The sequence below is a fragment of the Emydura macquarii genome, unplaced genomic scaffold, assembly GCF_026122565.2.
Source record: "Emydura macquarii macquarii isolate MOO-44397 ecotype Brisbane River unplaced genomic scaffold, CSIRO-AGI_Emac_v2 contig_306, whole genome shotgun sequence".
Lineage (NCBI taxonomy): Eukaryota > Metazoa > Chordata > Testudines > Chelidae > Emydura > Emydura macquarii.
Window position 1 is genome coordinate 4212494 of NW_027130443.1, and position 20288 is coordinate 4232781.

General features: G+C 56.3%; 1 protein-coding gene across 1 annotated transcript in view; it reads left to right on the forward strand.

Moving 5' to 3' along the window:
- TBXA2R (thromboxane A2 receptor) overlaps positions 1-20288 on the forward strand; it is a 34452-nt gene that overhangs the window by 12991 nt on the left and 1173 nt on the right. Inside the window, exon 2 of the mRNA XM_067554189.1 lies at positions 18257-19146. Within this exon, the coding sequence (XP_067410290.1) occupies positions 18257-19146 (890 nt within the window). The remainder of the gene's footprint in view (positions 1-18256; positions 19147-20288) is intronic.

Sequence of the window (20288 nt, forward strand, 5' to 3'; positions counted from 1 at the left end):
TCAAACATAGAAAAGTCGCTCCCCAGTGGGCCAGGCTGACGGGGAATGGGAGGCAGAGGTCCCAGAGAAAGAGGCGTTTTCCAAGGCTGGAGCAGCTCCTGGCATCTGGAATGAAAACAATGAATTCCTAGCATTCAGCAGCCACAGAAGGAAACCCAGAGCTGACGGGCTCTTCTAGGCAGAGCTCCCAGGCGGGCTGGCGAGTGAGGGGATGAGGTAAGCCCTCCAAAGAAGACAGGGACTTGAGCAATGTAATTTGGATCCAGTTCTCCAAGATCCCAGAGCTGGGAGGGGTTTGGACCCTGGGTTCTGGCCCCTCTCTGATTTAGCAGGGAAATCATCTCTCCTGGTGAAGCACCAGAGCTCTGTTAAGCCTCCAGACCTGTTAACGCAGCCAGCTGAATTCCTTTGCCCTGAGTACTGAGGGGGTCGAAGATGCCACAGGAATCTCAGCGTGTGACTTACCGATAAGGCCAGGATTTGCAGCCAGCACCATCCCTGGAAGTAATCAGATTCCAGCTCCCCAGGGGGCAAAAGGCCTGAGTCAGAGCCCGCCAGCACTAGCGATTGTTACACGGAGGAGTTACTCTGCCCAGCATGCCGTGCACTGCTTGCCGCTGCTTCAGGTTTCCCTGCACTGGGGGCGAGGGACAGACAGCATCTTACTTGTCTGTGGATGGCGCTCACGGCACTTCTCTAGCGCCCTTTCGTGCAAGGAGCTCGGCACACTTCACAAGTCATTATCCCCCATGGCACAGATGGGGAAACCGAGGCACAGGGCGGGCCCGTGAATTGCTCCAAGGTCATGCGGTAGAGGCGGGGATGAAACCCAGGAGTCCTGATCATCCTCCCAGCCTCATGTCTGCCCCATAAACATGCGACACGCTGCGCACTAGTCAGCTGGACATTTGCTCCCGTAAGCCAGGCTGGTGATTAAGCATTTGCCTTAGCGGGTGAGGGAGGCTTGTGTGTTGTGTTTCATTATCTATGGGCAGGAGACGGGCCCTCGTGATGATGTAGAGCTGTCCTTGGCAGTGTAGATGTGACGGGGTGGCGGCATTTGGGTGCAGTGAAGGGGGGTCCCAGAACGAGGCATTGCCTTGCTGGTGAGGGTTTGTCGCGGGGGGAATGTCCCTCTTTCTTGATCCCCTTTTGTTTATGTGCATCAACTCACACATGGTCATCTTCATAATAACTCCACTCAGTACTAATACAGCACTTTCCATGTCCGTACGCTGTGCAGAGGGGTCTCGTGCCGGACAGACACTGCCTACGAGTCGCAGAAGCTGGGGTCTATCTCCAGATGGGCTGCTCCCCATGAGCCAAGCCACTGTCCTCTCTGTGCCTCAGTTTGCCCACCTCTAAAATGGGGCTAATGGCACTGACTTTCCCAGGTAACATGTTTTGAGAGCTCAGGTACTTGTCTGGCCCCTCACCACAGTATCTGAGCACCTCAGAGTCTTTAATGTATTTGTCCTCAGAACCCCTTTGTGATGCAGGGCTAGTCTCCCCATCATACAGATGGGGACTGAGGCACAAACAGATTAAGTGACTTTCCGAAGGGCACATAGAATGTCTGTGGCAGAGCTGGAAATTGAACACAGCTTTCTTGACTCCCAGACTAGCTTCCCAATCCCTGGACCATCCTTCCTCTCCTCAGGGAAACCCGTAGCTGAAAAGAACTAAGCACGGTTAGCTCAGTTCCCTGCAGGTACATCGCATGTCGATACGCCTCTCTGACTCTCCAGCTGTCTGCAGCAGTGCTGGGGTTTCCGGCTCTTTCCTTTTGATGTACGCAGAGAGGTGCTGAGATGGCTGCACCTAGCACGCGTGTGTGTGTGTGTTTCTACCCCAGATTTGTTTTTCAGACAACATCAACTGTAAATTCTGTGGCTGAAACTGTCTGGGACCATAGTGTCACCAGACTTTCCCAGAGAGATGGTTTCCACTGTGAACCGTTTTAGTGTCTCTGACCTGCAGACTAGTTTGTTTTTCCATTAACTTTTTGTTATTCTTTTTTAAAAAGGAGGTTTAGAGAAAAAACAAGCATAACAAAATATACGTCCGCTTCTCATAATAGATTAATCACTTGCCACCTCCCCATAGCTATACTTTAAATATTTAATTATACCTAAGATGAATGGTTAACATATAAATTAGTTATTTGTATTACACAATTTACAAGCAAACAAATTTTGCTTATAAAAATCTAACTAATTAAAGAAAAATTATTAAAATACGATAAAGAATAGAAGCAAAATTCAGAGGAGGGGGAGGGAGAGGGAAAGGGTAGAGAAGTGGGCAATAGGGGTGGGGAGTGGGGACCCGTGTGTTTAATAGGATCGTTGAAATACTTCCAAGAAAACAAGCCATAGCTCTGAGAATTTGTCGGGAGCGTTTCTGTTTCGGTATTCAATTCTTTCCACGGTGGCCAAGTTTATAATGTCTGTGCTCTGCTCTTCAGTTGCTGGCCGCTGTTCGGATTCCTGATTTTGTGGTACTAGTCTTTTAGCAATTATTAGTGCTCTGTGTGGTTCTAATACGCTCAGCAGCTTTTCAGGTCTATTCAGCTTCCAATGAACATCCAGTAGGTTTAAAATGACGTGTTTAGCCTGTAATACTATTTTATTTGAGAGGAAAAAAATTAACTCTGCAGTTCAGTTCTGCCCCAAACCTCTGGGTCTAGGAACCTTCCCACAGCAATGGGTTAAGTTAGCACTGACTGAATCGTTTTGAACAGTCACCGAGGGGTTCAATACATCCTCCATATGAGTTTTCTGCCAGCTTAATCTTAACCAGCAGTCCAAAGAGCAGTGTGGTGCACTGGCTAAGATTTGTTTCCATTGCTTAGCAGAAAATAACTGGCATAGTTCTCCCTCCTATTTCTTTTTTAGGGGATCCGCGCTTAGTTCAAATTTGCTGGCCCAGTGTGCATGTCGTGTTACCACGGGTCTTGGCAGTCGGGAACCATTGGGAGAAATGGAAGCAGTTCCGGGGTCTGAGGCCCTGCTGATCGTCTTGAACAAAGCCTCAGAGCGTTCAACGTGGTTCTGGGGCGGGCGGGAGGGTTGGAGCAGTTCAGCTAGATGGGCCATCGGACTGAGGCCTGGTCTACACTAGAGAGTTTTGTCAGCTTTTGTGGACAAAACAGTGCAGGTGTACACACTACGGTCACCTCCCTGCCGACAAAATGGCCCTGTTTTTCCGACAAAATAAAACCACCTCTGAGAGGCGCAGGGCTTTTGTCCACGCAGTGTCAGTGTAGACACTGCATCCCCTTAGAGCCCTGGAGGGGCCCTCAGACTTGTCAATTTCCCTGCTCTGGAGAGTAGTGAAATTGACAAGCAGACCCAGCAAGCCCCTGCCTGCTGCTGCCACCTGAGCTGGGAAGTCTGCTGCCTGGCTCCCATCTGCGAGCTGGGACCGGGCAAGCCGTGTGGGGCTGCAGCCGGCTCCTGGCCTGGGAGTGGGGAAGTCCCTGCACCCCGACTGGGATCGGGAGTGGTTGGCAGGGAGCCCGGGAGCCTGTGGGTCTCTCAGCTCCCCGCACACTGCCCCTTAGGTCGATGGAAGTGGTCCTGGTGCGGACGCACTCCACCAACCCAAGGACAGCAGCGTGGACAGCAGCCACCGTGTTGACAAATTTTCATAATGTAGACAAGGCCTGAGCTCACTGTCCTTCGCTGGGGCGAGGCGGGAGGAGGTCCATGGAAGACAAGTGCATTGCAGGGGGTGAGTGAGAGGAAGATCAGGCCCCACGGATTTCCAGGGGCGGTTTGCAAAGACGGCGATGCATGGTGCAGAGCCGCTGGTCGGACAGAGGATGCTTTTCCCAGTGCCACAGCTGGAGGGTTGGAGCAATACCCTTGCACCGGCAGTGCCAAGACGGGCTGAAGGGCCAGAATGGAGGCTGCAGCTAGAAGAACGAGGGAGTAGGAACAGAAAGAGACCGGGAGTCCATCTCCTGTCCCAGGGGCCCTAAACAGGCTGCAAGGGGCTGGGAGAGAATCACGCTGGTGCATGCACTGGCTAGGCTGCCTGCCCCCCTGCCCCTGCAAAACCCAGTGCTAGGGGGGGAGCCAAGGGAGGGATGGGGCAGGGCCATAGCACCTGCACCACTGCAGCCATTCTAGCTGGTGCTGCAACCAAGAGGAAGCACCAAGGAGGCTGCCATGATCTTGAGCAGCCCCCATGGCTGGCTGGGTTACTCTGGGTGGGTCCCCACAACAGCCCCGAGTCAGAGACGCCTCCCCTCGCCCGGCGGTACAGCCAGGTCTCTAGTCCAAGGGCTCTGAGCTCAGCCAGGATTCATTGCCACGGCGGGCTTGTTTAAAACCGGAGGCGCCGGCTGAGGTTCTCAGGTAACCCCAGGCCTCCAGGAGCTGGGGCTTTCAGAAGAACACCGACTATTGTGATAACAGCGTGAGAGTTGGCAGCCCTTCCTTGAGGGGAGGCCAAGCTGAAGAATTCACTTCTGGTTCCAGATCCAAACTGCCCCCAAAGCCGGGGCTGTTTAAACCCCAGATCTGAAATTGTCCAAAGCCTGTGGTGACAGTGTCTTGATTCAGCACCACCACGGCTGGTTACCCCGTATAAACTCTCAGACTCGAAGGTCAGAAGGGACCATTATGATCATCTCATCTGACCGCCTGCACAGAACCTCACCCACCCACTGCTGTAACAGACCCCCAGCCTCTGGCTGAGTCACCGAAGTCCTCAAATCATGGTTTAAAGACTTCAAGGTACAGAGAATCCACCAGCAAGTGACCCATGCCCCATGCTGCAGAGGACCCAGCAGGTGGGGCAGGGCGGGAAAGACAGCGTACCTAGTTGAGAGACTCGTCACTAGACCCTCGCTCTGTGACATCTGGAAATCCTCCCTCCATTCCACTGAAATTTGAGCTGACAATGGCAGTGATGCTGTTGCTTCAAGTGGCAACATGCCGGATAGCTCATCACACAGCTATTGTTGCAGGAACATGGAAACAAACCAGGGCAAGTTTTTGCTCTTGGATAATGGAAAAAGCCAGGCTCTGTCCCCACACCCTGACGGATGAATCATTGCCGAGTTTTCTTCCAAAGCGCCTCTCACTCAATGCAGCCAGAAACCGTTTTTTGGTTTTTTTTATCTTTGGCAGCAACAACACCTCGCATGTGGACCCAGCCCGGAGACACGCCTTTGGTTTCCTGCGCTAAGCAGGTGGCTTGTATTAATTGTGGTTGTGCTGAATGTGGTGCTTTGCAGTGGCAAGAAACAGGGCGCGAGCAGGGTGGGATGGGAACAAGAGGAGTGGGGTGCGCCCGCTGCGGGGAGAACGACGCCAGAGAATGTCAGCTGGCCGGTGGGGAGCTTGTCAGCCAAGGTGTCCACGAATGGGCTGGATCTCACTTTTGGGAGTTAGGATCTGAATGCAGCTGGATCTGGATTTTGCAGTTTTCTCAAGTTTTGGAGGCTCAGTGAGGTCCTTTCTCTCTCTGACTTTCTGGGAGGCTATGAAATGGTGCCTTTCTCTGCAACGGACTGAGTCAAAACCTCTCTGATCTCAGCAATCTGAATTTTGGGATGGTTGAAATCTGGATCAGAGATTTGTGGCTTGTGCCGTCTCTGGTTTGGACATCTGGGGTCTCCTTCTCCGTTGTCTGGTACCAAAGATGCACAAGATGCAGGGCAAAGAGGGTGCATGGCACGACTGTGCCAGAAAATCACTGACGTTGCCCTGGTGCAAGGGGCAGGGCAGTGGCCCTTGGATTCTCTCCAAATAAACTTTCCCGAGTAAATGCTGATTAAAAGCTTCAGGACCTGGCCTGCCGGTCTTAGCCGTATCCATTAGATTAACCTGCTTCTGGCTGGATGTGTGTGCGCGGAGCAGGAGCTGTTCTTGCACTCGGGCAGGGCGTGTGTGGTTCATCTGAGTGACGGAGGTAGGATGCCAGTGTGCCATAGATGTGACTTTAGTATGGCTGTCCAGCTGAATGTGCTGAATGTGCTGTCCAGCTGATGCTAAGCGCACTCTGCCTGCAGTTACAGTAACAGAGCAGGAGTGGGGCCGCCTTGCTTTTCAACATCCACGCCAGTCAGTGTGTGCTAGCCACAATCAGACAGTGGGACAAATGGCTGACCTGTAGAACAGCTGGGTTTTGGTGTGTGACTCCCCACGGTTGATGGAGCATAATGCTTTTTATCTGGATAACCTGTGGTTAAGCCTGGTTTCTGACTGGGTGAATTAAATCTGTTTTCTTTAAAAGAAAACAAACGCTATCACATGCAGCCGTGACATGCTCCTCCCAGAGTCACTCATGAAACCTAGAGTCTCAGATCCCAGCAGGGATTGTTACCTCTGGAATTACAGAGGATTTTTTAGCTGTCCTGGGGACCCGTCACTAGGGGTGCTGGACAATGTGCTTTGCTGGTGAGATTAACTGCTATTTGCTCGACATCAATAAAATACTGGAGATCAGAAATGCTGGGTTCTGCTGCTGGGTCTCGGAAGCACGTGGTTAGATATGGCCTGACCACAGCTCCTGTCTCTAGCACGCTCTGTCCGAAAGGCAGCGTGAAGGTTGGTCTGTTGTGTCAGTGAGCTGCATTTTGCTCCCGAAATCACAATGTGCAATTGCCTCGTTAACTTCCTGTAAAGGAGGGAGCCGGGGGTGGCTAACCTTTGGCAGCCTTTGAAGGTTGTGTGTGAGCTACATAGGAGCTGTGAAGTGCAGGAAATACTAGCAGTGATCGGTTGAGGTGACCATGTGCTTTCCGGGCTTCCAAACCAGCAACCCTCTCCGAGGCTTCCTGGGGAAGCTACGACTGTCTCTGTGCAGCAGGCGGCTGGAGCCAGCCAAAATGCAGCACATCCAGCAAAGCCTGGGACATTTGAGAGGTCTGGATCCCTCTTTCTTCTGGGTGTCCAAGGGAGAGCTAGAAACCCAGGGCAGCTTCCCCCCCAACCTGGGTGGGGCTGGGACCCTTGGACCCAGATTGGTGCAGGCATTGCCATGCCTAACTGATTTAGGAGCCGAAATCTCATTTTCAAACAGGATTCAGGCACTTAGAAGTGCACAGCCAGGACCCTGTGTACGCCTGGGCTCACACCCTCCGGTTGGCACGGCCAGTGACGAGACCAGAAGCGAGTTAGAAAACAGAGTTTTAATCGGAGTTTAGCTGAATTGTCCCTTCCCCTCTGACCCCGCCAGAGAGAAGCAAAGCGAGCCGGAAGGTGGGAACCTGGTGTTCGTGTTGAGCTGGGGCAATCCCATAAAATGAGGCTGGATCCTGTCGGAGAGAATCGGGTTTAAAAAACAAACCAGTGCTGATCCAAACGGGAAACGGCAGCTGCCCGTCACCTCCTGTCTGTGCTCTCAGCTGCCTGGCGCTTCCTGCGGACACGCAGCAGCTGTGTGGGAAAAGCAGATGTGCTCCGGAGGAGGAGAGAGGGGGGGCGTCAGGGATATCATGGGCCGGAGCACTGGAGGCACTTGCGCCGTTTCGCTGAGACAAATCTTGTCGCCGTGCAGGGCCAGCCGGCACTCAGCTCTGACGAGGGTTGGCTGGCAGTCGCCTGAGGCCGCTGCTCATGGTGCACAAACAGGCTAGCGCTACTGCTACCTCCTGCTGTGTCTGTTTCGTCCCCTCATGTGTCTTGTCGCCGACCAAGCCTGTGAGTTCCCTGGGGCAGGGGTCACCTGCGCGTGGCATCTTTGTACAGCACCTTGCACAGCGGGAACCTGATCTAGGATCGAGGTCCTTAGGGGCTAACGGACTAGCGATGCCAGTACAAACACCCTGCGGGCGGGCTCCGTATTGACACCGGGATCAAGAGCGAATCGCCTGGTGTCGGCTCAGAACTCGCAGTCTGAATGGAAACCGACTTTTCCCACCAGCGAAAAGGCACCGAAATGAGCTGAAAACAAACGGTGAACGAAAAGGGCCAGTGGCCTCCCATCTCTGATCCGAACCAGGGTGGGATGGGCTGGGGTTGGGACTGATTCCCAAAGCAGGAATGAAACACCCACACCACCATCTGCCTGGGAGAGATGAAACAGGCCCTGCCCGTCCTGTGACTTGAAGGCTGCTTGGGACCTTACTTCCAAAAACAGTGGAGATTTTGTCAATTAGTTACGGGGCTGTGGACGCTGGGCTGAGGTCGGTGCCCCACGCCCCACGCCTCGGGCTGGCATGCTAAAGTGTGCAGATTAACTGGGGAAATCCGGCCCACGGGTGTGACCGTTCGTTGGTCCTGCCCGCATGGCTTGTGTCCGTGTTTTCCCAACCAGCCAGGCTGCGGGAGCTCAGCGGGCCATGTGGGCGCCTGTCCTAATGGATCTGGGGGATACTTTAGCACTGAGGCAGCGTCTGAAATAATCCCAGCCCATCATCAACGCAGCGAGGGGATTAGCGAGGCCTGGCTGCTCTAAACAACAGCTCCCTCCCTTGCCCAGGAAAGCCAGGCAGCAGCTTGCCCCTTGTCCGCCCCTAGCTTCCTGCTGGGGACAGAACTCGTCAGCACCCAGAGAGCTGTGAATGTTTGGGGCTGGTGGGCAAGGATCAGAGGGTGCCGATATGCCCACGGCTGTGGCCCAAGGTGAGATCTGTCCAGAGGGACTGGCACCCCCTGGGGGCAGCCCAAGGTGAGAGCTGTCGGGGAGGGGAGGGCATTGGCAACATGACGATGAGGGCTGTAAAATGGTCCCAAGAGTTGCGGCAGTGGGGTGATTGCAGACACCGGCGTCTTGCACTAATTTTTCATGGGGAAGTTTGGCTTTAGATAAGGTCTGTTAAACAGTAATTGAAACTGGCTGTTTTCCAGCACCATTCACAAAGACCTTTGCAGCGGGATCACTGATCCCATTGTGGTGTGGAGATGGGGAAACTGAGGCACAGAGATGGAGCGGACTTTCCCAAAGTCACGCAGCGAGTCAGCAGCTCCTGCATGGTGGGTCCAGCCTCCCGCCCTGCAGCTGGAGGCAAGGCGTAGGCTAAGAGGCTGGGCTGTCGGAGGGGAAAGTTCACAGCTGCTGTACGCTCAGCCTCTCCCAGCAGGAGTCAGTGCCCGAGGCCCAGCCTGAGCTCAGACTTCAGCCGGGATTCCTCACATTCCCCAGCTGGGAACCACATGGTGATTTTCAGGATCAAAACATCCAGCAACCTCCCTTGGAACTAATTCCCAGCACAGTCCTGGGCCGTTCATTCTGGCAGCCAGGCCAGGCTGATAAATTCCAGGCACGACTGCTGGGGAATCGAAGCTGCTGCGTTTTTGCCACGAGACATTCTGGCACCTGCTTCCTCATCGGCGACGCATACAGTGCCTAGGCTGCCCTCTGGGGACGGGGGCGCTCCAGCTGACAGGAATCGCTCACTGGCTTCAGCCACAGCAGGTCTTCAGCTAACTGAGCAGCACCTACACTGTGAGACGCGGAGGACACTGGTCTTGATGCCTGAAGGCTGTGACCCGGCCGTGCCTAGGGCAGCCACCTGAAAATGCCAAGGGCAGGGCAGGCTGCAAAAGGAGAGCAGATTCTTCCAAACTGGTGGCTAACACTGCAGTAAATTCACCAACAGCGCTTCTGAACCCCACACTGATGATCAAGAAGTTAAAACAAGAAGTTAAAAGTCTCTGGCTCCCAATCAGCCAGTAGGTCCAGTAAAGAGAGAAGTTATTTAAAACTCTATGCTCTTTACCAAAAAGGTTCTCCTGACCCCATAGGGTCAGCCACAGCACCAGGTCAATATATGTTTGCATCTTACCGAAAACACCACGCTGCCAGCCAATCCTTTAGTAACTAAAATGGAAGGTTTATTATAAAAGGAAAGAAACAAACAATAAGAGAAATGCTAAATGGTCAAAGCAAGCAGATACATACAAATGATTTGAAAGTCCATGGATATCAGGTTTTCAGGAGAACTGTGGCATTTGCAGGCTTGTATAGTCCCTCTAATGTACATCCAGTACCTGGATGGGTCTTAGTCCTTTGTTTCACAGCTTCAGATACAGATGCTTTGATCCAGAGGTAGGTAGGAAGCAGGAATGAAGAGACAGACAATATGGATGTGGTGCAGCAGCTACCTTTTATGTCTTTTATGCATTTGTAGGAGCATTGCCAGCAGATCGGAGGAAGTGATTATTCCCCTCTATTCGGCATTGGTGAGGCCGCATTTGGAATATTGTGTCCAGTTTTGGGCCCCCCACTACAAAAAGGATGTGGACAAGTTGGAGAGAGTCCAGCGGAGGACAGTAAAAATGATTAGGGGGCTGGAGCACAAGACTTATGAGGAGAAGCTGAGGGAACTAGGCTTGTTTAGTCTGCAAAAGAAAGAATGAGGGGGGATTTGATAGCAGCCTTTACCTACCTGAAAGGGGGTTCCAGGGAGGATGGAGCTAGGCTGTTCTCAGTGGTGGCAGATGACAGAACAAGGAGCAACGGTCTCAAATTGCAGTGGGGGAGATCTAGGTTGGATATTCGGAAAAAGTTTTTCAGTAGGAGGGTGGTGAAGCACTGGAATGGGTTACCTAGGGAGGCGGTGGAATCTCCATCCTTAGAGGTTTTTAAGCTGCGGCTTGACAAAGCCCTGGCTGGGCTGATTTAGCTCAGGTTAGTCCTGCTTTGAGCAGGGGGTTGGACTAGATACATCCTGAGGTCCCTTCCAACCCTAATATTCTATGATTCTATGTCCCTTTGCTATGCTGCTTGTGGAAATTTACAGAAACATGATGGTGTCCAGGGTCACCTGGGTAAATCCTGGTGACATAAAGATGTAGCCCTAGCTTGACTTCTCTCCCTGGGCTCGTACCTGCGAGTTCCCTTAATGGGTCATTAAGCAGCTTATTGATGCTGACATCCTCCCAGAAACATAGCCCAAGTTGACATACAGAGACATCAAACATATCCAGAACAAATATGACACCAACACAGACACCAGATCAGCAAACTTAGCAAATTCTAACCTCTCCTAACGGTACCTGGCATGGCCTAGCTCATATGACTTCTTGTCATTTGGAAATATTGATGTTAAATAATGTCCTAAATGGTCCCCCTAATGCAGAGAGCGTCACTGAAGGAAGGGTGGGAAATTCAAGAGGTAGCCAGTGGAATCAGAGCTCTGGCCCCTGCTTGAGGGACGGAGACGGACCGGTGGGGGCTCAGCCTCAGATTGGGGTGAGTTTGCTTCCTGGAGGCCCCTCGCCTGACCTCTGTTTATTCGTCTGATTGATGCTTGTGGCAGCACCCAGAGGCCGCAGCTGCGCCGGGGTCTGAGGCGTGCCGGGCGCGGTGTGCAGTCCTAGCAGGGAAGCCCTGCCCCAAAGAGTTCGCTGTCTAAACAGCACCGGACGCTTGGCTGAAGGTGCTCAGAGCGCTTTTCAAATGTCGCTCGTCAGTTCCTCCTCCCAGCCCCCCACACGGCCAGGGAAGTCACCAGTGCTGATCGGCTGCAGTTTGGAGATGGGGGGCAGAGAAATGAAGAGTTTTGCAGAATGACCGGGGCAGGCTGAATCTGTGCTAGAGGAGAGAATAGAATCCAGACATCCTGACCCAGCCTGCTCCGCTCGAACCCAGCAGATTCACTGCCACTCAGTCCTTCTTTGTGGCCATTTCGTGACGGTCCAGGCAGGTCACCCGCCCTTTGCACAGGCTGTCTCAGTGACCTGCCCCTGAGGAAGTTCCACGCCTGGCCTGGATTTCAAACCCCTCATGCCCAGGAGACTTCGCCCCATGATAGACACAAGGCCTGGCTCTGATCCCTGGACGCTGCTTTGCACCACTGCGGTGCTACAGCCATCAGTGGACTTACTCCTGAGTACATTGGCTCAGAATCAGGCCCAGGAAGTTGGGCTCCGAGACCTCAGACTTTAGAGCAGGGCCGTCGCTTCCCAGGATCACCCCCGGGGCTGACGCGGGCCATTGTAGCTGCAGGTGCGTGAAATTTGCTGAATGAAGATTTTTTTCCGGCGGGAGAAATGCAGCTGTAGCGACTCAGAAACATTTTGTGGCTTCGTGTGGAACCCGCCAAATTGTTTAGGTTGAAACCCCCCCGCCCCCCAAATCTGGAACAATGGAAATGTTTCGATTTTTTTATTTCAAAGCTTTTCCTTTCGAAGGTTCCTTTAGTTACTGTTAAAGGCTCAGCTTTGAAATGAAGCATCATCGCCTTCCGCCCAAGAGGCTTTTTAAAAGACGTTTCCTTTTGTCAAAAAAAGTGGCTTTTGTTTTGACCCCAAACGACGTTTCCTGATTTTCGCGCCTGCCAGTGAATTGAAAAATCGATTATTTGTCCAGCCCGCCACTGCTGTCCCCCCGTCTGCGCCCTTGTGTGCCAGAGGTGCAGAATAGCTGGCTCTCCCCGTGACTCCAGCGGGGCATGTCGGCCGTCCCTTGGCGCACACGGCTCTGAGTAATTAAACACAGCACCTTGCTGGACTCAGCCTTCTGCGTTTCCTGGAAGGATTTATTACAACAGCAGCAGGATTGCTTTATCCTTCCTGATGGAGGGGGGTGGCCTAAATGGAAGCAGATGCTGCTCAATTTAACGGCAGATACAACTGAATATGGTCAAAAGCCCTTTCTACTCCCTCCCACACAGGGCTTTGGATGTTGCAATAGATGAGCCACAGAGGGTCACCAAGTGCAGGATGAGCTCAGAGCTGATCCGGGGGCCACTTTAAACACGCAAGACAATCTGCACCTTTGCCCTGGTGGAAATGAATCCAGCCCTGGCCGTTTATCGCCAGCTCTGCTGTGAGCAGTGGGATGCGTTAGCAAGGCTGTGTGAATATCCAGCGGGAGTCGGCGGTCTTTCGCCCAGGTGGAATTCCCTCTGCGGGACACTTGGACACGGCGGCATCCTTCCTCTTCCCTAGGCTGTTGTGCAGCGTTGCTGTGCTCCGTGGAAAGAGCCGCCACGTTCCACCCTAGAGGTGGCTGCATGGCCAGGGCGCATATAGTGAATCCGGTTTAGGACGAAAAAGGATTACCAACGTATGCCCCAAGCAGGGTGAGGGGCAGCAACGTTTTTGAAAACCTGGATCAAATGTGGCCTCTCAAGACCACCAAGGATTTGGAAAACCTGAGCCAGTGGCGTGGCTCAGGAAAGGGATCCCTGGGCCAGTCCCCTTTGCTGAGAAGCTGCTTCCAAAGTGAATCGTGTGCAGAGACAATCTGATGGCCGCTCCCGTGTGCTGTTCTGCTGGGCAGCGAGGGCTTAGAGGCAGCCCCGCCACTCCTCCTCCCCCGCGTCGGCTCTCACCCCATGCTGGTGCATAACAAGGGCACTCCCCGGATCTTGTGCACTGGGGCACGTGGGGCCATGTAACTGGTAGGTCTTGGCAGTCTGCACACAGCCCTTGGAAAGGGCTCTGCAAAGCTAGGCTGCCATTTTGTCCTCAGCTCAGTGCAGGCTGTTCCAGAGGAGACACCCACACTGTGCTCTCCCTCCGGGACTTTCCTCTCATTCTCCGTCCGACAATAATAAGGTTGTTCAGATGGAAAGCATCTCTTGGCTCTTTGTTTATGAAATGATAACCAGGGCCCAGGGCAGCCAGAAAATGACACTCACATAGTCCCATAGGATGGTCGGAAAGATTCATGAATCCAGATCTCACTCTTGGCTGCCCAACAAAGAAGAAAGGCCGAGCTCTCCCAGGAAAGCTGTTTCCAATGCCCACACAGCCTGTGATGACTAGCAGCTGAGAGGCACAGACAGGGCCAGGTGTCAGGAATGCTGGGCTGGGTGCCGGAGGATCCGATGAGCCCTCGACTGCCCTACAAGGGGACACTGAGTTTGGATCTGTTCAAGGACAGATTTACAAGGCCATGGTCTAAACGGAAACCTCACAGCTGCAGATGAAATGAACTTAAATGAAACTGAAGCAGGAGGGTTTGAACTGATGTAACCAATGGCTTGTTTACATGGGGAAATTGACCAGACTCACTCTCTGTATAGACACTCTGATTCCAAAAGTGGATTAAACTAAACCAGAAAAAGGCACGCATTCTGAGGAATGCGTGTGTCCACACGGGGAGCTATTCTGGCTTTGCTCTAGTGCTTTTAATTCAAGCCCTACCTTAATGCAGATTAATTTCCCTGTGTAGCCCTAAATCGGATTTTAAAATGGGGACAAATTCAGGAAGTCTGCAAAGATTTCTGCCCAGTTAGTTTCTCTCCATCCTTTTGTCCAGCCATTTAGCCTGGATTCTGTTCCTGGCTCTCCTGATGACTGCATGACCTTGGGCAAGTCACTGCCCTGCTCTGTGCCTCAGTTTCCCCATCAGTCCTGCTACTTGACTTCCTCGGTTACGGGGCTTTGTTAATGGATGTTCATAAAGAGCTTTAAAGTCCTTGGCGTAAAGTGCTAGGGCAGGGAGTCACTATGAAAGCACCGGCCGTGCTCTGTAGCATGTTACTGGACCTTCTGGGGCTGGTCCTGGGCCAAGCCCGGTGGAATCAGTGTCAGACCCTCACGGATAGCCCAGGCTGCTGGTGGCTCAGGTGCTGGGGCAGGGCTCCCAAGGTTGATCCCAGTGGGAGGGAGGCGTCAATCCGCAGCCCTGCTCCAGCCAAGGGCAACCGAGGGAGCCTGTGTCGCAGGCCCGGGGCTTGTGCTGAGAGCAGGGGACCAGAGCAGGGCGACACGCTGGGTGGGGACCTGAGTTCCACTCCCGGCTCAACCACGTCTCCTCCTGACACGGTGGCAGCAGAGCCCCGGCCCCCCAGCTGCCCCACACAGGTCCAGAGTTAGAGGAGGAGCTCCATCAGCACTGAGGGCCTGGGTTCTGTCTCCGTGCACGCGTGGGAAGGGGGCTGTATTACAGTCCAGCCCCAGCAGACGGAAGGTCTCTGCCCAGACAGGCAGGTGGCCAAGTTGTGAGGGGGGGGAGCGCTGGCTGAAGTCCTGGCCTGGGTGGGGGGACAGCCAGCACTGTGACCTCTTCCCAGCTTATGGGCTTTTGAATAGGGTCCTCTAACCCCGCCGCAGCAGGTCACTGGCTGAGGATCCAGCCATCCCTCTCCAGGAGCCGAAGGGTTAAACAGGAGTGAGGTCCTGCCGGATAGGGCCCAGGTTTTCAAAACCCAACCTAATATCCCGTCTTAGCGGGCGTCTCCTGCTCTCACGTACAGCCACCGCTCCAGCGCTGGGCATGGAGAAGCTGCCATCCTCCTGCCCCAGCCCACGGCCCCTATGGCAGGGCACCGCGGTGCCCGCCCTCCCCCAATGCTGCCCCCGGGCCAGATCCGCCCCCTGCCCCGGGGCCATAGCCTGACGGAGACGCGAGACCCCGCTCGCTCTGGCTGGCCCCCCGCACCGCGGTGCCCGAGTGCACTACAGCGCTCGAACCCTGGGTAGACGATACGGCCAGACGAACCTGTCTCAGCTCCAGGCGGGCGTCCGGCTTTGCCCGGTTTCAGGTGCAAACGTCTGAGCTCCGCATGGCCTCGCCTCCAGCCCAAACCCATCGATTCGGGGAAGTGGGGCCGGTTCTGACACGAGGGTCCCGGAGCTCAGGGAGCCCTGCAGTGCAGCCGGGCTGAGGTCAGGGCTGGTGTCCAAACCTGCAGTTTGGGGCAGCGCCGGCGTCTGATTCAGCGAACGAGTCCTAGCGGGTTAGCTGACCTGCTCCTAACAGACCCTAAATTCCCTGCCCCGATCCCCCCCTTTGAGTGTTGGCCATCCCACGCTGCCACCCCCAGCCACAGGTCGCCTCAACCACCCTCCCCTCTGCTCGCATCTGAACTGGCTTTTGCTCCTTGGTCATGCCCCCCAGCTCCTTTCTGGGACGCAGGCTCACTTTCCAAGGAGGCAAATGGAAAGAAACAGCTTCTGAGCATCCTGGGGCAGGCGCGTGACCGCGGCCAGCGTCCTGGCACCCCGCGCGTAGAGCAGCCTGGGTTATTTAGGGGCTGTTTGACAGCAGATGAGCTGAAAACAAGTTTCTTTAAACAATGCTCAAATGGGGATTAGTGCAATCATATAAACAGCCCCAAACGACTTTCCTTTGGGCAGCGTGTTGTGCCTTCGCGGAGCGAGGGCTGCTAATCCAAACCAGCTATTCAGCATCTCCCGGAGAATCGCCGACTTCCCGTGAAAGCAGACGCGGAGCAGAGTCGGTTCCCCCGCCCCAGGATCACGCTCCCACCTGGCCCATCATAGGTGTGCCTCTCTCTGGATCCCCTTCTCCAGGAGGGCCCATCAACAGCAGAAGTGGCTGCAGTTTCCACAGCACTGAGCCAAAAGAACTAGACTGAGACTCCCACAACTCATCACACATGGGCCATCAAGCGACCTACTGGTGCTGGATTGGAACCAGCAACCAAGAGAGGAAAGCTGTCATATGCCAGTATGTCTGGCCAACGCCCTGAGCCAGCCACGTCCCCCTGTGCAATGGGTTTTCCTGACATGTACAGATGCTCAGCACTCACCCATTTCAGCTGCAGCTCCCAAGGGCCTGTTTGACCTGACTGGTTAGCCAATATTCAGGGTCCTGCAGGTCGTTTCCAGTAGGAGGAGAAATTGATGACGACATCCGGTGTTTCTTTTGTGCAATCCTGTTTATTTACAAGGAATGTACAAAGTCCTGTTTCCCTGCACACAGCAGACATCAACCATCAGGAACCAGTTTCTTTGCTCACAGTCCCAAGCCCCTTTCAGCCAACCCTCTGCCCAAAAGCTCTCCTCTTGGCTTTTTCTCAGGCTCACACAACCAGGGCTGCTAGTTAGGGTTTTTTGCTCCTGCTCCATGTGTTTCTGTTGCTTCGCTGTCACATGCAGCTGCAGCCTAATCAATCCCGCACCCTTGTGTTTTGGTATCTGACCCATGGGAAGCCCCCGGCTCAACTCCTGCTCCAACCTTCCATGTGCCTGTGCTTTGGGTGGTGGCTCTGCTTGCTCCAGAAAGGCGCTTAATTGTTTCTTACATTTCTCCTGACCGAAGGCAGCTGTTATGGCCACCGCTTTCAAGGAGATTGCCTCCAACTCCCAGCATAACAGGCCTTTACCACGGCAGCCCCGTGCCATCACCGCTGCCCACAGAGGAAATGACCGAATCGAGACCACCCAAGTGAACGCTGCCCAAGGATGTGTGCAGCTGTTATTTCAGTAGCACCTACAGCCCAGCCAGAGACGAGGCCCCAGTGTGCCAGGTGCTGCACAGGCAGAGTAATAGACAGCCCTGGCCCTGGTGTTGAAAAAGACCAGGCCAACCTTGGGGAGGTGGGGAGGGGCATAACAGGCCAGCAGAGCGATGGTTGTGCTGGATTTTGGGGGGTGGGCGGTTCACTAGATGGGGAGAGCAGGGCCGGGAGGGGGGGCTGAGGTACGGGAGGGAAGGCAGGTGGGCGCAGTGAGACTGGGTGGGGGGTCCAGTCAGTACCGGGAGAGAACAACCAGTCAAAGCCGCCTGACAGCAGCACCAGTGTCAGGGGATCCCTGCCGCACAACCTGCTTCTAGGACTGCTCCGGGGGGCTCCTCTCTGGACTTTCTTCCCCAACTCCCTGGCTTGCGGCTCAAGGGGGGGCCCTGGGAGGGCGGAAGACGGCGCCTCCTTTTAGCTGAAGACAGTGGCTCTCGCCAGGCAGACTCCAGCCCATGGCCCGCTGGCAGTCGTCACTTAATGCCCGCTGTATCTCGCAGCACTAATCTGCAGGCCCTGGCGCCTGTCTGGGCGTTACCCCAGACGGGAGCCACCCCCTGAGCTCCCCCCCACACACACACACACCTGCCCCAGCGTAACAGCCTCGCCCCCGCCCCCGCCCCCTCAGGCCAGCGCCTCCCCCCCTGCGCTAGGGCATCCTGTTACCAGTGGGCACAAAGAGATGGGGCTGCGGCTCTGGCCGCACAGCGAGTGAGTGCTGACACCTGGAAGAGAACCCAGGAGTCCTGACTGGCCCCTGCCCCACCCTGCAGCATTTGCCCTGGGCCCCCCAGCACAGAGCTCCACAACACGCTGACTGAGGGAGCCAGGTACTGGCTCAGCTAGAGAGTAAGAGCCTACTACTGCTGCCGGCTGAGCAGCTGTGCCATGAGCGCGAGTGGCAGAGGCGTGGGCTCTGGGGGGTGAAGCTCCTGCTGCCAGCCCTTGACTGGGGGGTGTTCACGGCGGTTCTCCCTGACGTGGGGCATGAATCTCACTGAGCCCCAGCCCTCGGCATCTTCTGGCCCAAGCTGCTCGCGCTGGAGTCCAGGGGAGAGGGCACCGTGGGGGTGGCGCTGGGAGCTGCCGTCCGGCGGAGCCAGGCGTGACACTGACTTGTCCCCTCTCTCCCTGAAGGGCCGGCGGCGCCATGGAGCCCGGCTGCAGGGACGCCTGAGGCGAGCCGCGGAGGGGCCGTGTGCGTGCGGGAGCCGACGATGGAGCCGGACCACGGCAGCCTGGCCAGCGGGCTGGGCTCGTGCTTCCGCAGCACCAACCTGAGCGCCAACCTGAGCGAGAACGGCCGGAAGCTGATCGCCTCGCGCTGGTTCTCCACCGCCTTCGGCATCATCGGCCTGGCCTCCAACCTCTTCGCGCTCTGCGTGCTGGTCAGCTCCTCCCGCAAGATGCACAGCCGCTCCCGCTCCTCCTTCCTCATCTTCCTCTGCGGCCTGGTGGCCACGGACTTCATGGGCCTGCTGGTGACCGGCTCCATCATCATCTCCTACCACTTCACCAACTTCGACTGGACCCAGGTCGACCCCGGCTGCTACCTCTGCAACTTCCTGGGCCTCTCCATGGTCTTCTTCGGCCAGTGCCCGCTGCTGCTGGGCGCCACCATGGCCGGCGAGCGCTTCTTTGGCATCAACCGCCCCTTTTCCCGCTCCACCAGCATGTCCAAGCGCCGGGCCTGGCTCACGGTGGGCCTGGTCTGGGCCTTCTCCTTCTTCCTGGGCCTGCTGCCCATCCTGGGCCTGGGCCAGTACTCCCTGCAGTACCCCAACTCCTGGTGCTTCCTCACACTGCTGCAGGACGCCCGGAACGTCGCCTTCGGCCTGCTCTTCGCCCTGCTTGGCAGCCTGGCCGTGGGCCTCTCCTTCCTCCTCAACACGGTCAGCGTGGTGACGCTCTGCCGGGTCTACCACGACCGGCAGGCCGTGCAGCGCCGCCGTGACAGCGAAGTGGAGATGATGGTGCAGCTGGTGGGCATCATGATCATCGCCAGCGTCTGCTGGTTACCCCTGCTGGTGAGACGCCCCCGCCCGCCCCCTCCCCCGGTGCCCTGCTGTCTGCCCCTCCCCCTCCCCTGCCGTCTGCCCCTCCCCCGCCATCTGCCCCTCCCCCGGTGCCCTGCCGTCTGCCCCTCCCCCACCTCCTCCGGTGCCCTGCCCTGCCCCTCCCCCGCCATCTGCCCCTCCCCCGCCATCTGCCCCTCCCCCGGTGCCCTGCTGTCTGCCCCTCCCCCGCCTCCTCCTTGGGTGCCCTGCCGTCTGCCCCTCCCCCCGCCTCCTCCGTGGGTGCCCTGCCGTCTGCCCCTCCCCCGCCATCTGCCCCTCCCCCGGTGCCCTGCCGTCTGCCCCTCCCCCTCCCCCGCCATCTGCCCCTCCCCCGGTGCCCTGCCGTCTGCCCCTCCCCCTCCCCCGCCGTCTGCCCCTCCTCGCTCGTCCCAGCCCCACGGCTACCCAAGGCCAAGGCAGGTGTCCTGGGCGCTGAGACTGGTGTGTGTGTGTGTGTGTGTGTGTGTGTTGGGGGCGGGTTGTGGTGGGGACGGTTCCCCGCGGAGCTCGGCTCCCTGCACCGTATCCTGCGTGTGCCCCCCCCCCCCCCCCAGCTCGGCCTGCTCCCGCCAGGGCTCCAGGCAGCCCCTCGCCCCGCGGCCTCGCACCCCGGCAGGCCTGAGCTGGGCTCCCCCCCGCCCCCGAGCAATGATCAGCAGAATCCGTCACTGCCCTGCGCCCCCCAGCCGCTCCCTTGGCTGTAGCGCCCCGGAGCCCCCAAATCTCCTGCCCCATCCCCTACCTCAGCCTTTCCAACACCCCCAAACTCTCCCCTGCCACCCCCCACCCTCTGGCCTGCCTCTCCAGCACCCCGCCTTCCCCTGGCCCCACCCCCCATCCTGTCCAATTCCCCCTCTCCCCCCCCCAATCTCTCTGGCACCACCTAAACTTGACCTGGCCAAAGCTGAGCTCCGGATTGTCCCTCCCAGACTGTCCCAACCCCCACCCCCGCCCTGCAATGTGGGGGGGGTCTCTCCCTCCCCCGCCCTTCACAGTCAAGCTGCAGCATTCACCCCATTTTCAGGCTCCTGCCCCTTCTGGCTTGCCCCCCCCCCCCCACACCCGTCTCCCACCTGCCTGGCTAGGTGCCGCCCGCCCTGCATGCCTCAGCG